At 35.1% G+C, this 19,719-nt stretch overlaps 1 protein-coding gene across 1 annotated transcript in view; it reads left to right on the forward strand.

The window, feature by feature from the left end:
• LOC100889727 (glutamyl aminopeptidase) overlaps positions 1–16,446 on the forward strand; it is a 39,275-nt gene extending 22,829 nt beyond the window's left edge. The window contains exons 7-18 of the mRNA XM_030999970.1: positions 555–689; positions 2,464–2,604; positions 5,041–5,213; positions 6,332–6,411; positions 7,764–7,953; positions 9,176–9,323; positions 10,094–10,167; positions 12,472–12,588; positions 13,595–13,765; positions 14,337–14,477; positions 15,057–15,138; positions 16,245–16,446. Coding sequence (XP_030855830.1) covers positions 555–689; positions 2,464–2,604; positions 5,041–5,213; positions 6,332–6,411; positions 7,764–7,953; positions 9,176–9,323; positions 10,094–10,167; positions 12,472–12,588; positions 13,595–13,765; positions 14,337–14,477; positions 15,057–15,138; positions 16,245–16,403 — 1,611 coding nt within the window. The 3' untranslated portion in view covers positions 16,404–16,446. The remainder of the gene's footprint in view (positions 1–554; positions 690–2,463; positions 2,605–5,040; positions 5,214–6,331; positions 6,412–7,763; positions 7,954–9,175; positions 9,324–10,093; positions 10,168–12,471; positions 12,589–13,594; positions 13,766–14,336; positions 14,478–15,056; positions 15,139–16,244) is intronic.
• Positions 16,447–19,719: the final 3,273 nt, after the last annotated feature.

Below are 19,719 nucleotides of genomic sequence, written 5' to 3' on the forward strand. Positions count from 1 at the left end.
CACTGATAACACGTAGGGCCATGCATCTCAGATTTAACATTGTTAAACGATGCCTTTAAATGTTGTGTTTCATTTCATTGTTTCTTCAGTATTTTAACAGGATGTGGCTCAATTGCAGGAAATCATGGTTGAAATTTCTGTCCCGTTTGAAATGTTTGCTATACATAACATAGGCATCGTATACTGATGGAATTGGCAACACCTCATGCTCATGTATTCTAACTCTCAATCTATTGTTGTCATGTATTTCTATGATTTTAGTTGAGGAAGACTCCAACGACTGGGGTCATGGATTTGTTTCTATGTCACAAAGTGAACAAAATCACATTGTAATTGCTCATTGTTTACTTTCAGTGTTCATTTTGCCTCAGAATCATTTACTAGAAAGAAGCGCACTATAAATGATCTATATGTATATATACGTTTATTATTATCATTATTATCATAGAATTACTGATCACAACCTCTGAAAGTTTATTTAGAGACTAAAGTAGTACCTTATATATATTGATTGATTGTAAGTCTGTGTTTCAATGTTTTCATTCCCTGATCAGATGGATAAGTTCATCATACAAACTACCCATAGAGCCATGAGCAAGGACCAGGAGGCTAATTCACATCCTATCTCAGTGACAGTCAATAATCCTAGTCAAATCCAGGAAATATTTGATGCCATCTCATACAGTAAAGTAAGTTGCTTTCTTAGTTAAACCGAGCATCCTAACATGTTTAGCTGTAGGAAGTCTGTGACAAAATGCAATTAACAAACATCTCAAACACCTTCAAACTACAAGCAACCAACTTGTTCTGCAACCAAGACTCAAGCAATAAGAACTAAACAAGCACAGTGCATACCCCCTCATCTAGTCCTAACAGGACGTTAAGGAGTATCCCAGAAGAAGAAGAAGAAGAAGAAGAAGAAGAAGAAGAAAAAAGAAAAATACAAAAATAAGTCATTTTTTTAAAAACTATTATAAAATACCAGTACCTCATTACCTCACTTCAATATTTGATAAAGATAATTACATGAATGGCATATCTGTGTCACTAAATTTAAGCATTATCACATCTCTCTTAATTTGGTTTGATATCTTTTGTGCTATTTTCTTTTTTCTCTTCTCTTCATCAACCTTCTGCTCCTCTCCGTATCTCTCTCTCTCTCTCACTCTCTCTCTCTCTCTTTCTCATTCATTACATTTCCCCATCTCACAAGAGGTTGCATGACACCAGGCCTCTGAGCTGGGCAATTCAATAGGTGTTTTTTTACCACATCTCCATATCAACCATTCCAACAGACAAACATTAACATAGGCAATCTTTCCCTGATGTACAATATCTTTGGGGAAATCCCCTTTTTATTTACCCCGTCTGTATGCGTGTGCAGTAATACAAAATGTATGTGCACTGTAACACGCAATGGGTAACACAAAGTATGTCATGATTTTTCAGGTCAGATTAGATGCATGGTATGAAGAACATGAAACCAGAGCAACCCACAAGCAAACAAACTTGTTCGTGATGGCTACAAAATAAGCATATATCTGATATAGATAATGATGATTGTATTCGCTGGCTTCACATTTAGGGAAATATCACAAACATTGCCCTCATCTTTAATAGACAAGTGGCAATGAGTGATTTCAAGTACGGTGTTGGTGTTGGTGTTGGTGTTGAGAGCTTGGAAAGGCTGCTGAACCGAGCTCCAACACCGACGGTCAGTTTAGAAGAACGATACCGATCACGCGAGAGCGTGTGCGTGCGCGTTATCGATAGCTCAACACCAGCCTCAGCGCCGAGTGACGTCCTACTCTACAGGCGAAAAGTCTTGCGATAAAAGCATAATCCATTCAGAAATTCCAATAAATAACACCATGTCGAATATCAAATGTAAAGTCATATTAAAAAATCAATAGATAAAATATCATTTCTCTTGAAATACATATGTAGCTCCCAGGATTTACTTCTGTTTTGACTTTAAAATGTATTTTTACCTTGGCATGATCGTGAGATTCGTGCCAGATGTCCGCATAGTTACCTGCATAGTTACTGCAACACCAACATCAACACCGAACTTGAAATCATGAATTTCCCAATCCCTAGGGGCTGGTGTTGGTGAATGGGAAAATTACACGTAAATCGTCAACACCAACCGTGATACTCGGTTCAGCAGACGACATTCAACACCAGCCCTCAACACAGACTACCGGAAATACGTCATATTTCCGAGGTCAATCCCAACACCAGCCTGATTTCAAGTTCGGTGTTGTGGCTGGTGTTGGTGTTTTCACAACACCAACACCAGCTTTCAACACCGAACTTGAAATCACTCAATGTGTTTGGGGTGCAGGCAATACATTCTAATATCCCTCCCAAAGCCAACCAATATTATATGATTGTTTACATTTTGTATTTTTATTCCTTCTCTTCCTTTCTCGTCTCTTTTCACTATCTCTTTTTACCCAGGGTGCAACAATCTTGAAGATGTTACAAAGCTTTTTGATGAATGGTGACCAGGATATCATGATGCTGGGAATCCAACGTTATCTCAAGCAGTATAAATTCAAGAATGCTGTGACATCTGACCTCTGGAACGCCTTATCAACGGTAAACATGCTTCATCTGCTGGGGAAACAACGTTGACAAATAATCGTTTCAAGCCATTGCTCTGTATCCTATCCCTGTGAAATATTGACAAGCACTTTTGATGAGTTTTTCATAGCAAATGACCTTTTTTGTAATGTAATCAAATTTAATGCATAAATCTTCAGTAAGTGCCATATAACAAATTATTTCATTTTCCTGTTACAAATAATTGTATTTCAAAAGTCAGAATGCAAACTGCATACTTTAATTGTCAATAGGTAGGACAAACATTGGCCATGTTCAGACAGGCTTCCTAGTCAGCGTAAGTTTTTCACTGCAGCATTAAATATTGCATACACCATTAGTTATCCATACGCTTTACGCTATTCCTTCCACCGACCCAGTCTTACTCGGCATAACTTCTGGAAGCGGTTGGGCCTGCACTAGTCTACCTCAACCCAGCTTTCGCACCTAAACCACGCGAAATCTAATTTTCATTTTCGATTGTTAACAAACAACCCTTGTGAAAGGTCACATATACTCAAGCATCCACACAGTCAACTTAGACTACCCTCTAGTCGTGTTAGGGCATTCCCGGAAAAATCCAGGAGTATCAGTCAGTGTAAAGGTCAGCTTAGCTAACACGACTATAAGCCAGTTCACGATTGCAGTCTGAGCATGAGCAGATAAAGGTCATTGCAGAACAATTTTTGAAATACACAGAGACGAAATACTGGATACTTCTCTCATGAAAGTTATGTAATTATTATTCATTCATGCACAATCAGTGCACTCCATGATACACAGGTGGAAATATTTCTTTGAAAAGGGGAAACAGGCTAATTATATAGCACCTCCATCGCTGTAGGGGTGATTATTTCATAATGTACAAAATGGGACCTATTCATGTTTTGAAGATCTGTTGAAATTTGGGGTCATTGCAGTAATGTGCTAACCGTGAACTGGTCTATTGTTCAGACGGTCACTACGCCGACCTTACCATATTTACGCCAACTAGCTCTTAACACGACCTTTACGCCGACCAAAATTTGCATCGTGTGAACATGGTTATTTTGTCTACCTAACAACACGTAATGTATGCAATTCGCATTATGACTATTGAAGTACAATTATTTGTAACAGGTGAATGAAATGAGTTGTAACGAGGCACTTAATAAAGATTTGTGCTTTAAATTTGCTTACATTCAGAAATGGCCTATTGTGGATTCCTGTTGGAGTAATCCTTTTCTCCCTTTTAACCGAAGCTTGTTGTGAATTATCTAGAGCTAAATCACTGTAAGAGTTTGTTTGTTTTAATCCTGATGGGTAGGTCATCACACCTTTTGACCTCCAACACATTCATTGTGATTATACAAGAGAATATAGAACATCAAGATTTTGACAAATTAAAGAGAAGGTTGAGTTCTGGGAAGAGGTGAAAATAATTTGTGAGCGTTATCATTCTTATTATGCAAGTGTGGAAGAACATCAGATAAGACATGTTGCCGGAAAAGCATATCTCTTCAAATGCCTTCATATTCTAAATATGTCATGTAACATCGTAAAAATCCAGGGTAGGATTTTTATGCCACGTGTTCGTGTAGTCCCATATACATCTTTCTGTGTACAGTGTTTGTAACTTTACCAAGACTTCGCCAAATTTCTTATCAATTTGATGATTCCAGAACCTTGCAATACACACAAATTCTTATATGCTAGATGATCAACCTTTTCTGGTCGATTTCACAATGCAATCGCATGACCAGAACTCAACTTCATCTTTAAGTATGATTATCTTGACCTAATACTTAATCTACATGAACTGAATAGATTCTGTGTATTAAGCATATGAGAATGAGACAATTATGTACTCCATGTGTTAATCCATTGATTACTGAATTGTCATTTCCCCCCATAGGTTCAATACATGAACAACCCGTTTCCAGTTGGCAATGAGTTAAAAGAGCACATGGGAAACATTTTGCATAACTACTATCATTTCATATTGAATTCATTTTAGGCTATTTAGTCTTAAAGGTATCGACCAGTTTTGGAAATGCCCCCCTCTCAAAAAATGAAATGGAAGCTCTTATTACCAATCATGTGGAAGAATATGTTTTGACTTATACGTGATTATACAAATTTTGCCGGAAAACCGCCTACAAATTGATATATTTGGTAAATTATTATATCTATCCGGATTGGATAGGTATCGCGTAGTCCCATATATATCTTTTTGTGTATAGTACTTGTAACTTTGCCTATTTCTTATCATTTTGATGAATCCAGAACCTTGCAGTACACACCAATACTTATATGCTAGATGATCAACCTTTTCTGATCGACTCCACAACGTTTCTTTCACAATGCAATCGCATGACCAGACCTGGTCTATACCTTTAATAAGAGTAGTAACCACTTAGGTGATATAACATTGTTTGATTAAAACATCATCAGGTCGCTAAAGAGAATGGACATAGTGTCGATGTTACTGCTATGATGGATACCTGGACACTTCAGATGGGATTCCCAGTCATCAATGTCACCCAGGCAGGCCTGGCTACTCAACAAAGGTTTCTTATTTATGATCCTCAGGGAGAGCCTTCGAATGAGGCCTCTTCAAAGTTTGGGTACGTTATTCATCCTTATTCCATCATCGTTAAATTATAAATAAAATCATCAATTGTCTATTAGACTCATAATGCTTTTGAAGTTGTTACTCATGCTTGAAATTTAATGAGGTAGATAATGAGTCTTATTGTCAGAAGGTGCTTACACACCTGTCACACAAGAAATATCCTTGTGATGTCTGATTGAGCTGAAAAATAGTATCTGTTTTAATGATGTGAACAGAATCCATGTGATGAATCCTGAAAATGAATCCTTGAATAATGATTATGATGATGATGATAATAATAATAATAATAATAATGATGAGTAAATATTAATAATAATTATATGTTAATAATAATAATATTAATACTAATAATGATTGTAATGATAATAATGAAAAGAATAATAATGATGATAATAAGTCTTTTTTACTGAGGTTAGCCTCTTCAGTACTGTTCTCCTTGTGGGTGCTGAAATGTTATTATTACCTCAGTTTTAGCAGAGCTTTCATGATAAGGCACTTTTTAAGCATTCAAGGATATTCTTCCTATTGGATACCAATTTACTACACCTGGGTGGAGAATGGCACGGTGGGACTCAAATCAAACTAGGTATTCGAGTCGTTATTTTATATTTAATGAAAACTTGGATACTAATTAACTACATATTTTTACATCCTCTAATACTAATAGTCTTGGGGGACTAGTTCAGATTTGTAACTGAAAGTGTGAATAAAAGTTACTCTCGTAGTACTTAAAATGATGAAAATAAAATCCACCCCACATGTATTTGCTGGATGTTAAACTAAGTCAGAACATAGTGCTATTTTCAAAATTCAAAATCAATTAGAAGCACTCTGGTTTGCGATGCATCTGGTAGAAAGAAAACAGGAGTACATCGGACAATGAAAGCGGACAAAATATACAGTTCCTCAGGTAGACAAAAAAACATCCCTTCACTGCTATTATGTAAAAAGGTGAATATGCATGTGACACCTGTTCTACACATTTTTACATAATAGCAGTGAAGGGATGTTCCTTTGTCTACCTGAGGAACTGTATATTTTGTCCGCTTTCTTTGTCAGTCATATTCATAGTGTATCAGCACTTTCCCACCACACTTTATATTTTCACAGGTATAAGTGGACTATTCCTGTCACGTACTTCACCGATACTGACCCTCAAACCAAGACTATTGTTATGGAACATGAGAAAGGTAAATAAATCTTGATTTTGAAGAGATAATTTTTGTCTTCATATATCCTGTTGTGAACAAATTTGTCTACAGCAGTATGTCTATCAAATTCATAATTTCAAGTGTCTTTGATCATTACATAATAAAATAGGAACTATCATGAATATGCATATACATGTGAGGTGATATTCGTTCATCCCAATTAAAGCGAGTTCGTAATTAGGATTTGCACATGGGTAGATAAAGGTCATTTGTCCCTAAATTGTAAAACCATTGAGACGAATACTGGTATGGAGCTCATGAACGTTATGTAATCAGTATTCATTTATGCACCGACAGTACATTTGTCTAATACACAGGTGGAAGTATTCTTCTCAAGGTGCAAACAAAAGGTATTCATGAAGCACCTCCATCACTTCGGCAGTGATTATTCTAAAATGAATAAGTGGGACGTATCCATTGTTTAAAAGATCTATGGATATATTGGGGTCGTGCGTTCTGAAGCTTTTTACAAACTGGCTTATTCATATACACTGCTGTATTTTTCACTTGCTCTCATTGTAACTGTAAGGGAGAAAGATAATGATAATTTCATTGGTAAAATATTTCATAATCCTTTGATGTATCTTAAATGATGTGATGGAATATTCCCTTGTGTATTGCAGCTAGTACCATATTACATGAATACTGATATACAGGTAGTCATCATATTTGTATAACATATTATAAATATAAACAGAAACAAAAACAAACAAAATGATATTGACTGTGATGATATGAAGAAGCCCTGTGACTGGAGCATAATTCCCAAATCTTTCCAAATTCTATGAATACATCCTAACTAAACCATGTTTCCTTTGTACAATCAAGTGTGTAAGCACACATACAGGTTAAGGTTGGTCAAACCAATTGTAAAATCTACTGAGACAACAGTAAATACATGTATCTACCCACATTACATTTTGTGACCGTTCTTTTTTATGCACACAGTATATTCCATGATACACGGTCTACTGTTTTTATAATGGGAATACAAATCTCTTCATGAAACACATCCATCACTGTGGGAGTAGATATTCTAACATACACATAGCGGAACGTCTCATGTTCAACAAATCTGTGATTATGTGGCATCATTTATAAATGTTATAACTAAGAGATATTCAGCTTTTATAAGAAATTGCAATATAAATACAAACAGAGTATGCATAACTTTATCCTTGCATATCTTTATATATCTGTTAAGTCATGTGAATGTATCATAAAAACTACATTTTATATTTCTTTGAATAATACTTGCCCATGTATTGTTATGGACTGTGCAGTGCAAGATAAATCTTTTACATTTCTCTGTGTTTTCCTACAAACCATAGCAAGCGTGAATCTGCATGTAGCTGGTGCTAGTAAATGGTTCAAGGTCAACACAAAGCAGTCTGGGATGTACCGTGTGAACTACGACACATCGACCTGGAAAGCATTAATAGATCAACTTCAGACCGACCACACTGTGTTGAGTGCTGCTGATAGAGCTAACCTCATCAATGATGTATTCAATCTGGCTTGGTGAGTCATGGTTAAAAACATCCAAGGGCAATCCAACCCTTGTAATACTTTCATCTGTATGAATTAAAGCAGAAAAATAAGAGAAACAAACTGGTGAAAGTTTGAAATAAATCGGACCAATAATAAGGGAATTATATATGAATGACATGTATGAGCACTTAGTCTGCGCGAATTTGGTTTGGTCAATGCATTATGACGTTTGTTTGTCGTATCATTAATTTATGTGTTTCTCCTAAGTGCTTTCTCCCTTGGGGCACTACTCAAATTATAGATCCTCTTAAGAGAATAGACACTTCTGGAGTCGTAAGTTTTTGTGAAAAATTGAAACTTTTATTAATTTTGTGTGTTGGGACGAACAGAAAAGTTGTCCGCCACTACCTCACAGAAATATGTCATTACCCCTTCAGCCAATATAAAGACCCCATACCCATAGGCCTGAATTCACAAAGGAAGTTGAAATTTAACCCATGGTTTAAACCCTCATTTACATAACCCATAGTTTTAAAAAAAGTGCATATCAAGCGTACCTTGCCTTGTGCGCGTCTCATATTGGACCTCTGACTGTGTCACGCTTATTTTGCGCTAATTTTAGACCATGGCTTTTGTAAATGAAGATTTAAACCTCCTGTGTGAATTCAGGCCATAGGAATTACATCTTTTGAAAATTCGAAACTTTCATCAGTCTACTCCTCTGATTTTCTTGCTTTCCCGTAGAATAGAATGATATCAAGGTTGGATTTCCCTTTAACACATTGGCTACAGGAACCAGGTTGATCCTGTATTGGGTCTGTGAATGAAGAGAATTCAGTAGTCAATGGGTTAAGTTGAGTCCTGCAGATAGAGCTAACCTAATAGCTATAACAATCAATTTAGCATGTTGTGTCATAAGAGCATAAATCCAACAGCAGATTGTCCAATGAAAGAAGGCGAACTTGTATCAAAATTGAAAAAGCGTCCCATTTGATTATGTACAAGAGAGAACAAGTTTTACAAAGTTTACTTTTTTTTTTAAAGACATCCTTCCATGATGAGAAAGTGGCATCTGCATTTCATTGCATTTTAAATTGAAATACACTTCTATTCATTCAGTCAGTATATTGCTGAAGATATTTAACCTAAATATTATTCTTAGGCTTACAAACGATTCACAGATTTCATTTGGTGTTCAGAAGTACCAGTACCATTATATTCAATACATGTTTTCCTTTCATTTTTGCTTCAGGGCTGGGCACGTAAACTACAGCATCGCTCTTGACCTGTCAAAATACCTCATTAATGAGACGGAGTATGTTCCCATAGAAACGGGCCTTGATTCATTGTCTTCTATAGGAAGTTTGCTCTATGGAAAACCGGGATACTCCTACTATAAGGTAATGAATGCGATTTGTCTTTGTTTCAAATCATGCAATTATTCTTAGATTTCTACTTGTGATCTCAATTTCTTGTTCTTCCAATTTTATTTGTTTTTCTCTCTAACTCTCATCTTTTCTCTGCGTATCTCTCTCTGAGACTTAAATTCGTTTTGTTGACAATCAGCCATGCATGAAGTCTTTTGTCAATTCTGTTTTTTGCTACGGCAGGCAGCCAGTGAAACCGAATTTGTTTAACAAAGTTATGGAAATGCAAGCATTATTTTAAATAAACAGAACGTTGTTATTCCTAGCTCATTTTTTCCAGATTGAGGTGTCATATGAAAGAGAAGAAAATGAATTCTCTAGAAATGTAATTTTCTCTTTGAAATTCAGATACCGTCACCAAATGACTTGTTGGTCCCCTTTCTTCAAATTGATTTTAATCACTCATGCATGAAATATGCATCATGTGAGTTACATAAAATGGAAAAGAAGGATCTAAGCTTTACAAATATGTGTCATTTAATAATTACAATCATGATTAAGTTTTTTTTTTTTTTTTTTTTTTTTTATTGGGTACTCAAAAATAACATAAAAGCCAACTGGCTATTTACAATCATGTACAGGAATGTGAAATGACAAAAACATCATATAGTCCACTACAACTCAAATATAAACTTTTTAAAATGGAGGCTTAACTTGCCATATTTGGCTGCAATACAATCATGATTAAGTTAATGGTGGGACTCGGGTACATGTATTATGTTTTACCTTCCATTATGCTTCAGGATTATGTGCTCAAACTATTTGGTGAGCGTGTTTCCACTCTTGGGAAAGAAGATACAGGAGAACATCTTGACAGGTAAGATTGTGTTTTAATATTTGGTCTCATGTTCAAGAGAAAGAGCATGACATTAATGTTATTATACAAATGATGCATGCGCATTAGTTCATTATACGATCTATCCGCACTCGAGTTGAGGCTGTGTGTATCTATGGCTGAGTGCGATAGATACACACAGCATTAATGAGGGCGGATAGATCGTATAATGAACTAATGAAAACAAGCATCATGTGTTTTATACAACAAAACTCCCAGATCCTTGTTATTTGATGTAAAAAGAATTAATTCAAGATTTTTTGTGACACTTTAGCTGACAAATAAATCTCAAGTTTAATAAGCCTCAATTTAGTGCACACACATACATGTAGATAAGTGCACTTACCTCTATATGCATTTAGGCATATTGCTGCGTAAGAATAGGCCCACACGCAGAATAACCGCCCTAAGCGTAGAATAGTACTGAAAACCATTGCACGCTTTTCTATGAAAAAACGTGCAATAGTCTCATTAAATGAATCACACGTGACTGTGCATGACGAATCGTTTGATTAGGATCTAGGAGTGAGTTGTATAATCTTAAATATACTGTAAAACAAATTATTTAATGACATTGATAGATCTTTCAGAATCTTGGACGGAAGTTCTTTTACTGCATTTTTTTGGGGGGATATGGTTTCTTGAATTTCAATATTTCACCAGAAACAGAATACATTCTTCTTGTAGTTAAATGATAACCAAACCCCATTCTTAATGACATGACAAAAAGTGCACTCTAATACACCTTGGTTCTATGACCTCTTCACAAATGTGATCGTATCACAAGTATCAATTGTATCAACCGGGAGATTTTACATTGAACCAGGAGGAAGGGCGAGGTGGCGGGACTCTCCTGCTACAAGTTGGTGGGACGGCGGGAGAATGAGCGTGGTGGCGGGAGGGTTGACAGCCCTGCATTATGTATGCAAAAATAGCTTGTGATCATATTATCATTAGAACCGATAAGAGGGATTACCATCAAACTCAAGACATGTTTGTATCTTGCAGAGCCAATTAATTGATAAGATTTTGGGGTCAAAGGTCAAATGTCATTGGGCTCATTATGTATGCAAAAATAGCTTGTAATCAAGATATTCTGAGAACCTGTATATGGATTACAATCAAACATGATTTTTCAAAATTGCTTGTTTTCGTTTGTAAAATCACTCTGTGACGGAGGCATCATTTTTGCCTGCGTGCAGTCATAGATCCATCTATAATTTTATCAGTAAAAATTCTTGTTACAAGCTACTGTCTTATTGTTAAAAGCTACTGAAATTGCTGCATTTGATTGGCTGTGAAGTTTCACTAACCAGGGCCCAGGTATCATTGATTGACAGGTTGTATATTACACAGGACATAACTTGAGTGTGAAATTCACAAAACAGCTGTGTAACAATAGCAAGCTTGTAAATTACAGGAGGGGAGAAATCTACAAGAAATACCTGAGGAGTTGATTTCTTGCTAGATTTGTAAACAAGTAGGAATGTAATTTACAATGAATCTGTGAGCGTGCAGAAAAAGGCCTGTTATGGTCTAAGATGTAGGCTAAAGTTCAAAAGTTCATTTGAAAGGTGTCCTTCATTTAAGGAGAATTTCTGCAGGGACAAGCATTGTTCGTTCATAAACTGTAATGCTTTATTCTTATTTTATTTGGTTGTTATTGATAAGCTATTTTTTTTAGGAAGCATATCTCCTTATACTTATTGAAAGCAATGAGTAGAAAATAGAATACTACTTTTACTAAGTATCACAAAAATAGTTTTTGAAATGTGAATCATAGCATCAATATCTGAATACAATTTTATTAGCACTTCTACAATTAGCAGAGGTCATGATGAATAGATACAGCACAGGAATAATCTTGTTTTCAGGTTTATTCATGTATTTTCTTTTCTTTTTTCTTTTTTCTTCTGAATGCCAATTTAATAATTTTGTTGTTAGTTTTTTTATACATACAGTGTACTTGTATGTAAACTTTTAATTTGAAACATGAAAAGGTGTAACATAAATAGAAAGTCTGCTTCATTGTACCGGTAACACCTTAGTCATACCGCCAAAACGAATCCAAACCGTCCAATTTTTCTGCCCTTTTTATGGTGCTGGAGGCATTGTGTTTTCGGGGCTGTCCGTCCGTCCGTCCCGCTTTCTCCTTAACATGATATCTCAAGAACCACTTGATTCATTTTGAAATTCATATGAAACACAGCACTTGTGCTGATGATGGTGTTTCATCCCACAAGTGGTAAATAAATATATAGAATAAAATAAATAAATAAAATAAAATCTTCTCCATAGGTTGACAAGGAAGAGCCTGTTATCAACATTCAGACATCTAGGTGATGCAGATACATTAGAGTGGGCCAGTGCTGAGTACAAGACATGGATGGAAACCGGCTCAACGTAAGTCTGAATGTATTTTAAGAAGGACAACTGCTATCATCCATTTTGTTTCTGTGCTATGTAAATCTCACTTGTTAAACAATACCTTTCAATCAATTACAAAGCATTGCTTTACACTTGGGCATTGCAAATCGATGAATGAGATTTTAGGATAAGTTAAAAAGTTATGATGATCATATTTAAGCACCAACAATTTATCTATGTGATGATGCTGGTAAAATTGTAAACTTAGATAAGTTCATGACTTAAATGCATTGTTTTGTTAAAGGTAATACAAAGTTTTGGGAAATTTTGAAAATTGGGTGGATAGTGATTCTTTACAATTTTGATATATTTGGATGCCCCTGTGAATGTATTATAACCACTACAAAATTTAGCCCCTAAAACGCTTCTGTTTTCGAGAAAAATTGAATATAAAAATTTACCGGTGCTCCCGGTAAATTTTGATGAATTTCAAATAGCGCCTACGGCTGTACAATGGTAGCTGCGACCATGAAAATCTCAGAATATGTAGTTGTGATATATAACTTCTAAACGGGAATAGCTAGTCGATCGATTTTAGTCAAGAATCATTGTTTTATAGCTTAATTAATATCTTGACCTTTAGAGGGAGCTATACAACATAAAAAAGAGTGTATTGTTTACAATTTCATAGCTTTAGACTCGATTTCAACCGCGACAACGATCACTGAATATTGTACGATCGCATATGCTTCCAAAAATTTTATTTGAACCAAATTCATGACCCAATACCAAAACTTTGTACATGTATTATACCTTTAATGTTTAGTAGACAGACCAATGTTTCCTTACCTCACTTCATTGTATTTGTTGCAGTCAATTTTTTTCAGAAAACAAATATTGCATTTGTAAGTGTTATTCAATATGATCATGTTCAATTAGTATCAAATATGATAATCATTTCTATATTTAATCTGTCCTCATCCAATGATATTCCCACAATTTTGTATTAACTGTCGGTATATATATATATATTTTCTTTCAGTACTGTAGGAGCTAACTTGCAGGGTATTGTACAGTGTGGAGGAGTACAATCTGGAGGAGGACGTGAGTGGGAATATGCTTGGAATAAATACCAGAGTTCAACATCTCCTACAGAGAAAGCTTTGCTTCAAAGTGTCTTAGCATGCACACGAGATCCGGATATACTTAGCAGGTTAGTCGATGTTATACAGGTTAAAATCTCTAGATTGTACTGTGTATCTGACAATTATCAAACTGTATTGTGAAAATTCCTTTACAGTTTTGTTCATGTTTGCAGAATTCACAAATGAAGGAAGAAGCATCAGCAAATTTCCTTGAAAGCATGCTAGTTGACTTTATATAGTAGGCTGAAATGTTAAGTATTCATTGATGAGGAAGCATATGAGAATTTCCTACAGTTAGGAGTAGTGAGTCGTTGCTGTGATGAATTAAGAAATCACCAACCATTTCAAAGACTAGATTGTCAGTTTGTCAAGTAGCAAATAAAGAAAATTCAAGTGAATAATTTTAGGGACTGCCAAATCAGAAGTGATATAGATTTAGAGTGTGTTTATTATGATTTTAAGATTATAAATATTAAGTATTAAGAATTATTCTTCTTTATGTGGCTTCAGTTAGCACCTTACAGAAGTACATGTAGTATCCTTCATTCTGATTCTGGCTACATGTATGTAATAGAAATAACAAATATATATACCGGTATATATATTTATTTTTTTATTTTTTCCATTGATCTTATCCAGGTACCTTGGGTTTGCATTGGACAGTAGTAAGATTCTTCAGCAGGATTCTGTGTCAGTAATCACATCGGTGGCCTACCAACGTGCTGGCTCCTACTTAGCTCTTCGCTATGTCATCGACAATTGGGACAAGATTCAGAAATCGTAAGTGATTGTCGTAAAGGTTGTGTGATCCTTGGTCAGGGTGTAATGTTTCCTTATCCACTCATTTCTTGCTTCATGAGTCTGTATTCAATTTCAAAGTGGTGCAATGCATTTACGTGAATGATCATGAACTCAGGCAGTATGAATCTTAGAATAGGAAAGGGGAAGAGAATTGTTCTTTCAGCATGCATTACAAGAGATTTTATTTACAATAAATTCTTTTAGGGTACAGATGATTTTGGTCACAAAATAGGAAAAGTAATAAAATGAATTAGTTCACCTTCTATAGTTTATCATCATTTATATTGCTTCTTTTGATACCACATTAAATTATGTTTAGTTGCAAACATACAGAATTGGTTTTCTTTGAAAGTTTGAGAATATTATTTTGTGTCCCTTACATATAACCGTGAGTAATGGAACAATGAATATCAGTTTACATTGAAAGTAAGATATTTTGATGTTTGTGCTATTGTAACATTCTGCAGAAGATTTCTTGTTACATGATAATATGATGTATTGATCTTTTGAAGCATCCTAAGTGAGGTACAATGACTTTCTCCTTTCTTGTCATTATAGGCTTGGTTTACAGCCCTTTGTGATGTCAAGTCTAATTACCGGGACTACATGGTGGATATCTACACATTTTGAATTTGAATATGTAAGCTTTAAATGTTTTCACTTGTTAGTAGCCATGTTCTTGTTTTATTCCAGTTATGATTTGCGGCAAATTTAATGTTGGAAGAAAAAGTAATTGTTATGTAGTTGTTAGAATAGATACAGGCGGGGAATAGTGTTTTGTTCATAACCTTTTCTAAAGTAGTACGTTATCATTGTTGTTGTTATATAACGTTATATGTACTTTTAATGCCCTGCATTTCCAGTAAATTAGAATTGTCCTGGGCTATTGTATCTTCTCCTTTGTTGTGCAAGTTTGATCAAGAAAGTGATGTTTAAAAAACTTTGTTTCACTCTCGCTTGGTCACAATTTGTGTACTTATAGAGAGAAGGGCATCTGCTCTACACACATAAACTGCATTTAATTAGCTCATACCTTTTTGGCATTAGGTAGATATTCTCCAGCCCAAAGATTTCGCACTTCACAATGTACGATGTATGTTTACCTTTTTGGCATTCAGTAGACATTCTCCAGCCCAAAGATTTGACACTTCACAATGTACGATGTATGTTTACCTTTTTGGCATTCAGTAGACATTCTCCAGCCCAAAGATTTGACACTTCACAATGTACGATGTATGTTTACCTTTTTGGCATTCAGTAGACATTCTCCAGCCCAAAGATTTGACACTTCACAATGTACGATGTATGTTTACCTTTTTGGCATTCAGTAGACATTCTCCAGCCCAAAGATTTGACACTTCACAATGTACGATGTATGTTTACCTTTTTGGCATTCAGTAGACATTCTCCAGCCCAAAGATTTGACACTTCACAATGTACGATGTATGTTTACCTTTTTGGCATTCAGTAGACATTCTCCAGCCCAAAGATTTGACACTTCACAATGTACGATGTATGTTTACCTTTTTGGCATTCAGTAGACATTCTCCAGCCCAAAGATTTGGCAATTTACAATGTAAGATGTATGTTTAATAGCTTTCTTGCATTCAGTAGACATTCTCTGGCCCAAAGATTTGACACTTCACAATGTATGATTTATGTTTAATGCCTTTCTGGCATTCATTCAGTAGACATTCTCTGGCCCAAAGCTTTGACACAATGTGTGATGTATGTTTGTGTCTACAGGTGGAGCCATTCTTTACGGAGCACACCGCTGGAACAGCAGAGCGTACCCTGAAGCAGACCATGGAAGACATCAGGATGAGAATCGCATGGAGAGAAAAGTATGCGGGGCAGGTCACAGAATGGTTCAAAGAAGCCACTAAAACTCCTTCAACATCATAGTGAGAGGTGGAGAGTGTACAAAGAAGGTTTAATATCGTTTTTGTTGGGGGGGGGGGGGGTTACTTATTCCATTCCATCTGATGATGATAATTTATACACCATTCAACATCTCTCAAAATCAACTGAGATTTCTTTATGCATAAGTAGGAGTCCTATGGATTTGCTTAGTATATTCTTTTCCTCTTCAATCTACCCTTGCCACACACCCACACAATTCTTCTCTTTGTATGTTGTATCAAACTGTTAAAATAATCAATTTATACATGGAGGAAATATTAGTATGAAGTAATTATTATTACTTTAATCTGAATGTATTAACAGCTGCACAGTCCCTTTGTCCTATACTGGAAATGTCACCCCTTTGAACCTGCTCACAAGACTATTCAAATATCTTCTGCACGTTTCTTCATGTCCTCATGTATTATATGAAAGAATATTGTCCCTCCCTCTTTAGTTTAGAGTCCGTAATACTGGTTGCTCAAAAGATGATGAGAAGTCAAATGTTCTAATATGTTTTATTATGTTTCACATGAGAGCAAGTTTTTCTTCATGTGCAGCTCCATGTTGAAATCAAAGTACATGTATACAGTTTGGGAGACTTTTTTTGTCTTCATCTACACCTTCACTTGAAATCAAAGTATATAGTTTGGTAAATTGAAACAACCAATCTTAGGCTGAAGCTGGATGGTGTGCAGTGCAATATTATTGTTTCCATGTTTGTCCCACCTCTGAAAGTCTTTGTAAATCATGTTTTGAAAGTCAGGCTTTTTCAGTATGAACAGGAATTGTGTGTAAAGCACAAAGTCTATTGCATACCAGAATTCACATGTATACAGATGATGCACTCATTGGCTTAACTATGGATAACATTTTATCATTCATATTTGTATGAAAGCACACCGTTGATTACACTTGATCAATGCACAACTACTGTATTAAACCCATGAGCTCTTGGACTCTTTCTGCATTATTGAGAGACTGTATGCCACTAAATGCACTTTCCATTTTCTTATTTCTCAATGCACTATCGTTATACATTACCGTTTATTCTTTCTGTATCACTGTACAGTGTGCTATAAGCTTGTAACGGCCTTAGCCAATTCAGAGATTTTATTTATCTGCTGTTTACAGTTATTAGATTACTCAAGTGTTATATTACTTATTGATATATATTCCCATATATGACTGAAATATTTTATTTAACCCTTCCTTCTTTCATAATGGAATTTGATGGGTCTATATTGGCTTGCTCCCATGCATTCCACTGTATGTATGGCACTCTTGTTTGAAATCTTGTATATGCCAAAAATATTTTTTTGAATCTTTGCTAACAATAGATAAAAATTTGGTGGTGTTAGACTTTTTTTTTCCCCTGCAGAAATTTACAAACTGAGGAAGAAATGGAAGTTTATCTTCACAGTTTTCAACCCTTCCTTTTTTTTTTAACTTACTTTTCTTCCATTCATCATTTCTCTCTCACCAACCCCCCCCCCCCCCTTGTCATACTTTGTGGGGGTTTTTTTTTGGAGGGGGGGGTATTTTAGAGGTAGAGATAGTTTATGGTTTTTGTACAATTCTAGTTCTGAGAAATTATTTCAATAACTATTGTTAAGAGAGCAGAAATTGCCCGTTTCCAACCTTGTACCAAATGTGTTTGTAATTGCCTAGAAATCAAATCATATTTTACATTAGTTCCAAACTTCAAAGAAATCAAATTCATCGTTTCATTCCTGTATGTTTATAGATATGATATCTTTCACTTTGTAAACATGTATCACAAATTGTTACTTTTGAGTATATGGAAACAGTGTGCAATGAATAATATGTATCATAATGTAAAGTAAACAGTTTATGAAGTGATACAGTGCGCACTTTTTGTTACGAATATATTTAGATTTAAGTAAATCACTCCATTTTACATTTTAAACTTACAATGTACATGTTTAAATCAAAGACAGTGTATTTCATATTACTCTTAACCAGAAACAAATCTGGAATAAAAACGTGATTGCTTTTTTCTTTTGTTATGAGCAATTTCCTATATTGTGTACAAAATGAATTTATATTAAGAGTGATATTAATGACAGGAGTTTCTTTGTTGCAAAGGAAAGGGAGTGACTTCATTTAATCATGATTATGTGTCGTGTAATTTTAAAGGACATACAGTATTGATATGGTCAGGAAATTGAAGATTTGTTATGGTGCATTTGGACTTGAGTTATATCGGTCCATATATGACGGAACTTTAGTAGATATAGATGAGTGTTATCAGTTTACTTTTATTCTCACCTTGTAGGCAGCAGAAAGAGATTAAAGCAAAAAGGGAAAATGAATCTGCTCTTGATAGCTTAAAACGGTCAATAACAACAACAAAAATACTAAAAAGGATCAATCTTGTGTATTTAAAATAGTTCCTGTGAGGAAGAAACAAAATCCTACACTGAGTTTTAAATGCATAGGAATGAAGCAGTCACTCTCTTCTTCTTAAATCCTACCTTTCTGTTCGCATAAGAGATTGAACAAGCTGAATCGCTTTTAGAGTCGCAAACAATGGTGAATTCATGTTCATACTTCTTTCAAGTTTTTCATAGAAATGAGCTGTACATTTCAAAAATCTATCTTGTGATTAAACAACGTTTAAATTGCACTTAGAATTGTGAAGGACAGTGCATTTATTTTCACCTTTGTAAATTATACAAAGGAATGAGCTGTATGTTATTCACAAATCAGTAACTATTGTCTTACAGTATTCAGACTTTTTAGTAAGAGATCATACAAGCTGTAATTTGCTTCATGTGTTTAGAAGGATCGCATTCACTGGGTAAAATGTATATAGAAATGGAGCTGTACATTCGCAAATAAGTCTCTGTTGTCTTTTGATATCCTGACTTTTGATAAGCATTCAAATGGGCTGTAAATTGCTTAAAAGAATTTATGTAGAATTCTAATGCTGTACTTCCAGATGTTAATGAAATATCCATGAATCATCCATACATTTCTCTTACTTCTGAAGAGTCAATGCTAAAAGCAGGATGGTAGCGCTGTAGATACAAAGTGATTTCTGATTGCGCAATATTATGTCACAACTAGACCTGTTTCTTGTTCGTAAGATGGAAGATATAGAACAAAAATAGGGCTTACAATGATTTCTGGATGTTATGTCGAGTGAAGACGTGGAATCTCATTATTTTGTGCTATTGGTTTTCTGTGCGAATGGTACTTGTATAGTTCCTGTTTTGATGTGTTTGAAATGTATACTGCACATTGTTGTTTGAAAGTTATGGAGCTGTTGTGTTTTCATACCTTACATCATGTA

This window comes from Strongylocentrotus purpuratus, unplaced genomic scaffold (genome assembly GCF_000002235.5).
Source record: "Strongylocentrotus purpuratus isolate Spur 01 unplaced genomic scaffold, Spur_5.0 spur5_scaffold_6, whole genome shotgun sequence".
NCBI lineage: Eukaryota > Metazoa > Echinodermata > Echinoidea > Camarodonta > Strongylocentrotidae > Strongylocentrotus > Strongylocentrotus purpuratus.